The sequence below is a fragment of the Myotis davidii genome, unplaced genomic scaffold (assembly GCF_000327345.1).
Source record: "Myotis davidii unplaced genomic scaffold, ASM32734v1 scaffold185, whole genome shotgun sequence".
In the NCBI taxonomy this organism is placed as follows: Eukaryota; Metazoa; Chordata; class Mammalia; order Chiroptera; family Vespertilionidae; genus Myotis; species Myotis davidii.
In genome coordinates this window covers 2132139-2144203 of record NW_006297811.1, presented here as the reverse complement: position 1 = coordinate 2144203, position 12065 = coordinate 2132139, and the positions used below count along the sequence as shown (strand labels likewise).

Below are 12065 nucleotides of genomic sequence, written 5' to 3'. Positions count from 1 at the left end.
GGGGGAATGTCAAGGGGGCGGGGGGGGAGGGGAAGGAGACATATGTAATACTCTTTGTAATACTTTAAGCAATAAAAAAAAAGAAAAATATCCAGCAACAGAGATAAACTGTGGCATATTCATACAATGAAATACTAAACAGCGATGAACATGAATAACCAACTACATGAAATTACATGAATGAATCTTACTAACGTGTGAAGGAAGCGGACACAAAATAAACGTTATACTTATCATTCACAAACGAAGCAAAATTTATCTGTGGTGTTAGAAGTCATAATAGTGATTATCTTTGGGGAGAAGGGAAAGGACAGTAGTTGGGAAGGGACCTTTGGGGAAATATGGTGTTTTATTTCTTAATTTAGACTCGTTATTATACACTGGTGTGTTTACTTTATAATAATTTGTGGAGTTGTGTACTTATTTGTATGTTTTTCTGTATGTGTTTTATGCATCAACCAAAAAGTAAAAACAAAAAACCACACCCAAACCCCACCAATTTTAAATTGTGACATAGAAATGGTTCTTACCCTGCATGTGTATATATAATATGTAATATTATATATAATAAATTAAATAATAGATTAAATTAAAATGTTTCCATTTACATTGTTTGCTAAGCTATTCCACTCAATATTTATTTTGACTTGGTTTTATTAAGATAAATTATATGCATAATTATTTTCAAACTCAAATGTAAAGTTATATTGAAGAGTAATCCTCATGTTGATTTCTATTTTATAATTGGAACTTTTTAAAGGATCAGTGGGATGGTTGGGAAAAATATATAAACAACCAGAAGTTTAAAAAGGGGACTAAGTTTCTAGTATAACCGAACATGTCCAATTTTTTTGTGTAAATGCTCAATGTACACACATATTGAGAAGCAGATAGGATCCTTCAGTATCTGAGAACTGAGAAAGAAAAGGTAGTTGAGAAAACAGTAAATTTTGTAAGGGAGAAGCTACAAGTCATAATAGATGTTCTTAAATTTTAATGAAATTCGCCAGCAGGGTTATTTGGTGATGATTCAAACAACTGTACATATATTCCCTCGTTGAGCCTTAAAACAGTACAGAGGTGGGAAGGGCAGATATTACCGCTTGATAGAAAAATAGCCTTGGAGAGGTTTATTGATGTACCCAAGGTAACAGAGATTAGGGTTGGAAGTAGAGCTTAAAATATAAGAACCAGAAATCTTCATTAGAATGTTTGATTTCTAGTAATTACATCTCTCATTACTAAAATCATACACATGAGGCCCTTGCTGGTTTTACTCAGTGATAGAACATTGGCTTTGTGGACTGAAGGGTCCCAGGTTCAATTCAGATCAAGGGCACATGCCTAGGTTGCAGGCTGGATCTCCAGTAGGGAGTGTGTAGAAGACAGCCGATCAACGATTCTCTCCATCATTGATGTGTCTATCTCTCTTTCCCCTCTCCCTTCCTCTCTGAAATCAGTAAAAATATATTTTAAAAAATAAAATCATACACATGGGTAATCTTAACTTCTGTTCCAGGAATTGCAGACATCAAGTCCACTGTTCTTTTTATTATACCTTCAATCTCCAAAACCCTTCAGTTTTTTTATTTAGAAAATAGCATGAGGATCCAGGGATCACTCTGATCCCTGAAATTCTCAAGCAGGATCTCTAGCTCGCTGTGGCTGGGCAGTCAACGTTACCCAGCTACTACAGGCTGATCCACTCTCTTCAAGCTCTCAGCTCTGTCCCTCCACCTTCTCTCTGCTTCCTGTTGGAAGACTACAGTCCCACAATTACTAGGAAACATGAGGTCATCTTACTGAAGAACCCTCAACTCCCTTCTTCTCCACTTCAAAATTTTCTACACCATTAGCTGCCAAACCAGAACTGCTAGTTCCCTTAAGGACAATAAGGGTAGAAGGTAAGTCTATGTATATAGAATCACAAAATCACTTACATTTTATCAGTATCATGGCTACAGAGGCTGACTAGTAGATTGAAGTTCTTTGCTACTGGTTGAATTTATCCATTCAGTGTGATAACATATTGGCTGTCATTGACTACTAATGACACCATTAGACTATCTGAGGTAATGTGAAAAAGTTTATTTCCTTTCTTTTCCCCCTTATGTCTTAAGCAGTCCTTTTAAAACTTTAATGTGTACTAGTACTAAATCATGTGGGAATCTTGTTCAAATAAAGATTCTGATTGGGGAGTGGTCTGGGGTAGAGCCTAGGATTCCACATTTCTAACAAGATCCCAGCTGATTCCAATGCTGCTAGTTAAAGGGTCAACCTTTGAGTGGCAATGTCTTAGAGAAAATGCATAATTTTTTCTCACTTTTAGACTTGGTGCCCTTCAATGCTTTCCATTCCTTCCCTGCTGTCTCTGGAATCTGGTGCTATCAGGAGATTCTCTAGAATCTGCTGTCACTCTCCACTTACATTACACTTACTGAAGACCATCTAACCAAAAGAGGCCAGGCACTATTTAAGATTTTAACAAATATTTAACTCATTTAATCCTCATAACAACTCTATAACAGGCACCATTATCATCCCCATGCTATTAAGTGACCTGTCCAAGGGTACACAGCTAAGAACTTAAGGAGCTAGGATTTGTACAACTTCAGAATCTTTGCTAGTAACAAGTCAAGGTCCTCAGGTCTTCCTTACCATTAATATAACCTTTGAATCACATTTCTTCTTGCTACCTCATAATGTCTTCCTTTCCATGATTAAACACCTTCAAAGAATAAACACCTTCAAAGAATAACCCACACTTACTTTCTCATTCTAACCCTTTGCAGTTCACATCTGTGCTTACTATCTTGCCAAACTCCTTTCCCTTAAATCACCAACCCTCTCCAAATCATCAATAATTATAGCCTCTTATTTATCCTCTTCTTCCTTAACCCCTTCCCCGGCAGAAACGTGTATACTCGTTTTCACAAAATGTTCTTTTTCAGTCGTCGACGAGTATACTAAGATAATATAGTAAAAAAATATGCTTTATAGGAAGACGAGTTACAAACTGTTTTCATAACCAGCATCAAAAATACTATATAGCACCACAATAAAAAAATTAGTCTGAAAAAGAAACGTTTTTAACAAAAAAATTGTTGGGGAAGGGGTTAATCTTTCTGGTATTACTTATGTCCTCTTAACTTCTCTGTTTTAAAACACTGAATATATCTGGTTTTCTCACTTTCTGGTATCTGCCTTTCTATCTCCTTTGCTGACCCCTTTTCCTGCTTCTTTGTCCTGTTCTTTCACTCCCATCAATAGTTCATACTCCCTAACTCCCACTTGAAACATAATTCCTAGTCCATCCTCTTTCCCCTTTGATCCATCCTCCTACTAACTTGTCAGTCATGTCTCTCTTCAACACCTACAATTGCTCCACCGCTACCTAAGACCAAACTTAAGCTAAAATGCAAAGTGCTTCTCTATCTAGCTCCCATCTCCCTTTTCATCCATCTCTCATTCCACTGCCTGTGCCCTACTCTGTAACCAAACCAGACAAGGTATCTTGCCCAATATACCTTCTGCTTCCTGTCTCCTACAACCCCATAGAAAGAAAGCTTTCTGTTCCTACCATCTCCATTCACAGATTAAGTATTTATTGTGAACCAAGAATAATGGTAAGCAAAAAAAAAAAAACAATGTCCATGAAATCATGGTGCTTGAAGTTAAGCAAGGATGACTGGAATTTATCAAATAATCATACAAACTAGTAACATAAACCAGGAAAATTACTTTTTCCAAATCTGTTTATGCTCAGGGCCTTGAACTCAAATGACCCTCCTCTATGCAGTCCACTTCAGCTATCCTACTCACCCCTTCCCCCTTTTTATTTTTTAAATATATTTTTATTGATTTCAGAGAGAGGAAGGGAGATGGAAAGAGAGATAGAAACATCAATGATGAGAGAGAATCACTGATTGGTTACCTCCTGCACGCTCCTACCGGGGATTGAGTCCAAAACCCGGGCATGTGCCCTGACCGGAAATCGAACTGTGACCTCCTGGTTCATGTCATCCCCTTCCCTTTTAATCCACTGTCTCTCCTCATGAAATAACTAGTGTTGTAAGTTTTACACTAGCACATTTACATTTTGTATATGTATAAACATGATTTCTCCATTCCTGCCCACTCCTTTATTTACAGGCCTCATGCTATACATCTAGTTTTATACCTTGAGAATTCTTTGAGAAGGTAGAGATCACATGATCACCCAAAACATCTGATATATAGCCATTAAGACAATGAACATTCTTCTTTTATTCAAAACTAGAGGCCCGATGCACGAAATTTGTGCAAGGAGCTCGGCTCCCGCCACTGTGGCAGCTGCCTTGGTCCCCGCCACAGCGGCAGTTGCCTCAGCCCCTGCTACCATGGCTTCGTCCGGAAGGTCATCTGGTCTAATTAGCATATCTCACTTTTATTATTATAGATAATATTTTTAAGTGAAATTGCTTACCCAAGAATAAGGAACTGCCCTGGGGCTGGAAGACTCAGTTGTATAGAGTCTTTCAGTAGGATCAAAAGTGATGCCCAGCTATCCACTAAATTGGGCACTGGAATTCTGCAAGATAAAGATTTTTTTATATATACATATATAGAAATCCACAGTAAACTTTAATTTTCTTTATAATTTCACCAATAGTCTTTAACAAATTCTAATTTCTTGAAACATTCCCTAAATTTTTATAGACTATGAGAGAACAAAATCCCTAGAAGCTTTCTTTTTTATACTGTTACATAAAAAGAAAATCAAATACATTTAATACCCAGTACAATTTATTAGTCTAGAAATTTTGCTGTAGAGACCCTGTTTTTAACACATGGACTCTCAAAACTAAAATACAACTGAAATCTCATTTTTATTACTAATATCATAATCACCTACTCCCTATCCTGTTCTTTCCACTTCTCTCCTTTACTAGTTCTTTTTTCTTCACCCATGAGTCTGTCTCATCTTTGGGAGACCTGTTAACCTACCCTGAACATCAGTCTCTCACCTATAGAGAAATTATCTTGTGTCTGTCTGATCTTAACCCTAACACCTCTATGTGTCGAAGTTTAGATTTTAGGCAGTCACAACGAGTTTTAATACACCATACAACCTAATTTATAATAATGTCTGTCACAGACCACAAAATGATGCCATGCTTGGTGATTAAAACCGAATTACCCTGTAACAGAGGATAAGGATTCAAGTTCTCCAATAAGAATTTTATCAAAATTGAAGTCAACCAACTTTCTATTCAGGGGTTAGCTAAATGGAAATTTGGAATGCCATAACAAAAATATATTTTCATATTATTATTACTAACATTTAAAAAATCATATTAAGCTACCACATATTCACCTATATGAAAATAATAATAAATTCAGTGGCAGTAGGCATGGTTTCAATAGAAGGACTCAGCTTTTTATTTATATTTAAATAATTTTCTTACAATTCAGTTTGTTTTAATACCCAGTGTATCTTAAATACACATAGGTCTTCACGTTTTAGGCTGTGTCATGAAGATATCCAATGACTTGTATTAATATAACCAGAAACAATGTTTCTGTTTCTAGCATTTGTTCTTTTAATTTTAGGGGGAAGAAATAGCAATTTTTTGAAAGAATTCAGGTGCTTTTCTCCTATATTTCCTAACTTTTATACATTGCTAATACAGTAAGGAGAGATCCACATCAGTTATCTTACCTTTGAATATAAGCATAGAAAAACTGAAGCATGCAGACTTCCAAAGAAAGATGTTTCTATAAACAAAAGAAATCAATTTTACAGTGAAGAAAAATGCTACCTTTGCTTTTTCATTGTTGCAACTACTCTGTATTTTACTGCCAATTTTTAATTAAAGAACAAAACAAAATCAAACACAAATTTGTCATAAAAACAAAACAAAACCATGCAGCTCTTCCATTTAGTATGGGAAAAACTTGAGCTATTTATAAAGTTGAAAATGTAAAGAATAGAAAGATTCTAAATTCCTACCCTACCACTCTCGCTATTACTTTTAAATGATCAATTTATTCTGTAAGTACCAAATCTAGTTTTATTTTAATTACCTTATGCTTAGTTGGTGCTATCAGAATTAAGTTGAGATTTTTTTATAAAATGTGCTTTTAATTTATTTTATCACACATTTCTGTTAAATTAATATAGTTAGTCAAATTTGGGAACAATGCCTAATATCTAAAATATAGTCTTTATCTAAAAATAGTGCTGAGTGAAATATATAATAAAAAGAAACACCTGTACTTAGAAATTAATACTAGGTAAGAAAATGAAACTGCTGACCACTGACATTTACCAATTTGTTCCCTTTTCAGTAGCAAATATTCCCTTGAAGTTTTCCCCTTTTATCACAAAGAAAATGAAGTATCTAATCTACTCAGAACTTAGTAGAGTGAGAACAGAGGGGCAGCAGGTGGTGTGTGTGTGTGTGTGTGTGTGTGTGTGTGTGTGTGTGTGTGTGTGAACTGTGCTCTTGTTTTCATATCCTGCACACTTAGCCCACTATTTGGTACAAGTAGATGCTGAAAATATGCTGAATTGAGGGTTCACAGGCAAATTTAAAATCCTATCATAAATGCCCCAGAGGTGATTTCAGAATAGTAAGGAAAGCACTAAAAAGATAAGAACATTGGCTATTTACATATGCAAGCACACTCTCCCTATTGGTAAATCAAGGAAAAAATTTCAAGATTTTCAGATTTGTGTAATAATTCTTTCATGGATGTGATTAGGCCTCTTTTGAATGGCCTGAAGTCTAATGTTTGCAGTTAATAAATAATTTCTAAGAAAATATGACCTCTTAATATTGCTATAATTAAAATCAGAAAAAGAGGCCATAATTTTACTAATTGTAGAATTTCATGTCTGCCTAATTAAAGACAGTGCACTATGAATGCAGAGATTGTCTTATTCATTTTCTGTAGCTCTTCGAAGATAGTCTTGTACATGATCAAGAAATGACACTGACTAGAACTAAAGCTATAGCAAAACATGAGAAGTTTACAGAATTAAGAGATTCATTTTGAGGAACAAGACAGGGATGCCCACTTTCATCACTCTTATTCAACATAGTACTGAAAGTCCTAGCCACAACTATCAGACAAGAAAAAGAAATAAAAGGCGATCCAATTTGAAAGGAAGAAGAAAAACTATCATTATTTGCAGATAACATGATACTTTATATAGAGAATATTAAAGATTCCACCAAACTATTCAAACTGATAAATTCAGTAAAGTAGTAGGGAACAAAATAAATATTCAGAAATCGGTTGCATTTTTATACACCAATAATAAATTATCAAAAAGAGAAAGTAAGAAAACAATCTCATTTACAAGTGCATAAAAAATACATACGGATAAATTTAACCAAGGATGTAAAAGACCTGTACTTGGAAAATTATAAGACACTGAAGAAAGAAAATGAAAAAGATACAAATAAATGGAAGCATATACTGTGGTCATGGATAGCAAGAATATTGTAAAAATGTCCATACTACCCAAGTGATCTATAGATTCAACATTAATTCCTATAAAAATACGAATGGCATAATTCACAGAACTAGAACAAATATTCCATAAATTTATATGGAACCACCACAGACCTGAATAGCCACAGCAATCTTGAGAAAGAAGAATAAAGTTGGAGGAAGCATGCTACCTAATATCAAATTATACTATAAGGCCATAGTAATCAAAGCAGCATGGTATTGGCATAAAAACAGACATATATTAATGGAACAGAATAGAGATCTAAAAAATAAACCCATTCCTGTATGGCCAATTAGTATAACATTTGACAAAGGAGGCAAGAATATACACTGGGGGAAAGACAATCTACTCATTAAATGGTGTTGGGAAAATTGGACAGATACATGGAAAAAAAGAAAATAGATTACCTCCTTTCACCATATATACAAGTATAAACTCAAAATAGATTAAAAACTTAAATGTAAGACTGGAAACCATAGAACACATAGGTAGTAAAAACCTGGACATTTCTTTTAGCAAGTCTCCTTGGGCAAGGGTAACAAAAGAAAAATAAACAAATGCAACTACATTAAACTAAAAAGTGCACATCAATAGATGAGTGAATAAAAAAGCAGTGGTACATGTATACAATGGAATATTACTCAGCCATAAAAAAGAACAAAGTCTGAACCATTTGCAACAGCATGGATATTATGCCAAAGGGTACTATGCTAAGTGACATAAGTCAGTCAGAGAAAGACAAATAGCATATGATTTCACTTATATGTGGAATCAAAAGAAAACTATAAACAAACAAACAAAACAGAAACAGACTCATAGATACAGAGAACAGACCGCTGGTTGCCAGAGAGGAGGAGAATTGGGGACAGGAAGGAAAAGGTGAAGGGACTGAGAACTACAGATTGGTAGTTAACAAAATAATAATGAGGCTATAAAGTACAGCATAGGAAATATAGTCAATAAGATTATAATAACTATGTATGGTGTCAGATGAGTACAGGAAAGATTAGGCAGAACACTTTGTAAAGTATATGAATGTCTAGCCACTATGCTATACACATGAAACTAACACAAAATAATATTGAATGTAAACATTAATTGAAAAAAAGAAGAAAAAAAGAGTCAGATTCATTTAGAAGAGAAAGCAATGAAGAAGCTTTGAGAAGGTCAACAACTGAGGTAAGCAGACCTTAGACTCTGGCTCTGTGTTCTTCCTTTAAAGGACTAGAAGCCCACCAGCCTTCCCTTCCCCGCCTCTAAGAATTCGGCCACACAGCTGTTGACTGCCTTAGATGGACATATAGAGATATGAGCAGTCAACTGTTTTTCACTAGCTACAGAATGATCACAATAGTAAGTCACTGAAGTTATTGATAACTGTTTTTATTACAGCAGTGCAAGTGCCACATGCATTCATCTCTGCAAAAAGGACATTACTGTACAACAAAAAACCTTACCTACCAGCATCATTTTTCAAACAGAACTGTAAACAAAAGCTGAGAAAAGCTCTTCTTACCTTGTCTTTTGCTATGGCTGGGGGCTGCTTTAAAACTTCTTTCACAGTTTGTATAACAGTTTCTGTTCTCATGACACTGATTGAGCGAACCAGTTCTACCAGTAAAAGCTGTTCTTCACTGGCTGCAGGAATAACCTGGATAACATATCATTGTATTTATATATGCGTGTACATAAGTCTTTTAAGAGGACTTTCAAAGGATTTTTCAAGTCCATTGATTATATATCAGGAAACATTTATATTTTTTATCAGTAACACATGTACATTTTTTAAAAATCATATAGGACAATAAGCCTGATTAAAAAAAATTGCAGTGCCCTATCCTTTCTCATGACCCAAAGCAACCATGTTCAACTCTTAGCTCTTTTCTATTATTTCTGAATGATACACAATGCTATTATATTTTCCTATTTCACCCCCCACCCCAATTTTAGATATTACCTACTGACTTCCAACTTTAGGAGACAATGATTGAGGTCGCTTACTCTTTTCTTCCTATCCTCCCAACATAGTTATGTCATTAATTTAAAATAAACATCCAGTGTTCACATGCCCACTTATGGTTGTGCTGTATATTGCGCTATCATTGCATTACTCTTCTAATTAAACTTTTTGTTTTTCCTAGAATTAAGACACTACTTTTTTAAAATTTGGTTTTCTCTACTTCTATCACAAATTCTTCCTCAATGCTCCAGCAACTGTTAAATCTCCTCTTATTACATATTCAAACATACCAGGTAGTTAATTTTCTACCCTTTCCTCCTCCATTTAGTTAATTTTCTACCCTTTCCTCCTCCATTTCCTCCTCCTTTTTTGTGTGTGTGAGAAATCTGCTCAATGTCTTTCTGTTCTACCCTGGGTTCATGCCCTCCAAGCTTGCTACACAGTATTATCTTGATATCTCTCCTGAGACCATCAGCCTAGAAATTCCCTTTCTATTTCTTCTGTGTTGGAACCCCTATTGATTGGATCCTATATCTTCTTCCTTCTTGGTTTAGTCGTCCTCTGGTGGAGATGTATTTTCCTGTAGTTGAGAGTGTGAATTTACTGCAATTTTTTTTTTAAGATATTGCATGGTTCAAAACACCTTAAGTGACATTTTGGCTGGGTATGAAATTATAGTTTGAAACTAATTTTTCCATCACAATTTCCAGTGTTGCTATTGACAAGTCTTATCATTATTCCAGTATTTTCTCTTGAGGATATTTTCAGATCTCCTCTTTAAATCCAGTGTTCTGAAATCACATGCTGATCTTTGTGGAGATCTCTTTTTCACAGTGACTGTCAAAGGAATGTTCTTGTACTATTTCTTTGATATTATTCTCTCCTCATTTTTTTCTGTTCCATCTTTCTGCAAAGATATTGAACCTCCAGTATCACTGCCCTAATTTTATTTTTATTTTATTGATTTTTTTTTTTTTAGAAAGTGGAAGGGGGAGAGGGAGGGAGGAAGAAAGGAAGAGAGAGGAGGGGAAGAGAGAGAAAGATTGGTGTGAGAGAGAATCCCACATGTGCCCCAACTGGGGATCAAACCTGCTACCTGGGTATGTGTCCTGAGCAGAAATCAAACCCTCCATCTTTTGTGTTCAGGACAACACTCCAACCAACTGAGCCACACCTACCAGGGCTCACTTCCCTAAATTTCTTATCTCCTTTTTCCCATGTCCATCTTCCCAAGTTTGCATGCTATTTTTGATATTTACCCCTTTTGCTTTCAACTCTGTTTGTTTTGCCTCTGCTATAAAATTCAATATCCAAGAAAAATTTTAATTTTTTGCAATGATCTTTCTACCAGTCTCTTATATTATGGATGCAATATGGTTTTACTTATTGAAATACATTATTATTATTGTTCACATCTTCTGTTATCTGCATTGTTTCTTCTTTTTTTATCTACTTATTTTGGTCTCTGTCTATCATATAAGCTTTTTTCCCATATGACTGTTAATCCTTACCTTTATATTCATAGTTTCAGGTGTATAAAACGGTGACTGGAGATTACACAACTTATTACACCAATAAATCCAGTTCCCATTGGCTACCACACAGTTATTACAATATTATTGATTATATTCCCTATGCAGTACTTTACATCCCGTGACTATTTTGTAGCTACCAATTTGTACTTCTTAATCTCTTCACTTTTTTCAACCCCCAGCTCCCCGCCCATCTTTCACCCAGTCCCCAAATCACCCACCCCTCTGCAACTATCAGTCTGTTTCCTGTATTTATGAATCTGTTTCTGTTTTGTTTATAGTCTTCTTTAGATTTCACATGTAAGTGAAATCATACAGTATTTGTCTTTCTCTGGCTGACTTATTTAACTTAGCATAATACCCTCTAGGATCCACCCATGCTGTTGCAAATGGTAAAACTGATGTGAGAGAGAAACATTGATTGGTTGCCCCATGTATCTGCCTCAACCAGGGATTGAACTCCCAACACTGAACCCCCAACCTTGGTATCTGCTCTGCCTGGGATCTGAACCCCCAACCTCTTTGGTATGGGACTACGCTCCAATCAACTAAGCCACCTGCAAGAGACCTTTGAGCATTTTTAATTTGGATTGTTTGTATTTTTTGAGTTCTTTATAAATTTTGAATATTAATCCTTTATCATATGTATCATTGATGAATATATCCTCCATTTAATGGGTTGTCTTTTCTTTCTTTTTCTTTTTTTTTAATTAAATCTTTATTGTTCAGATTATTACATTAGTTACTCTTTTTTCCCCACCATAACTCCCCTCCACCCAGTTCCCACCTCACCCTCCACCCTCACTCCCCACCCACTGTCCTCATCCATAGATGCACGATTATTGTCCAATCTCTTCCCTCACCCCCACACTCCTTCCCACCCCCAAGAATAGTTAGTCCATTCCCTTTCTATGTCCCTGATTCTATTATAATCACCAGTTCAATCTGTTCATCGGATTATTTATTCACTTGATTCTTAGATTCACTTGTTGATAGATGTGTATTTGTTGTTCATAACTTGTATCTTTACCTTTCTCTTCTTCTTCCTCTTCTTCACAGATACCTTTCA

General features: G+C 35.3%; 1 protein-coding gene across 7 annotated transcripts in view; it reads right to left on the bottom strand.

Annotated features, from left to right (window-relative positions):
* The window catches only part of DOPEY1 (dopey family member 1), an 87343-nt gene that overhangs the window by 15057 nt on the left and 60221 nt on the right, over positions 1 to 12065 (bottom strand). For all 7 annotated transcript variants that reach the window (XM_006773453.2, XM_006773456.2, XM_006773455.2 and 4 more), the window contains 3 exons: positions 9021 to 9155; positions 5702 to 5757; positions 4466 to 4570 (listed from right to left, as the gene is read on the bottom strand). In XM_006773453.2, the coding sequence (XP_006773516.1) occupies positions 4466 to 4570; positions 5702 to 5757; positions 9021 to 9155 (296 nt within the window). The remainder of the gene's footprint in view (positions 1 to 4465; positions 4571 to 5701; positions 5758 to 9020; positions 9156 to 12065) is intronic.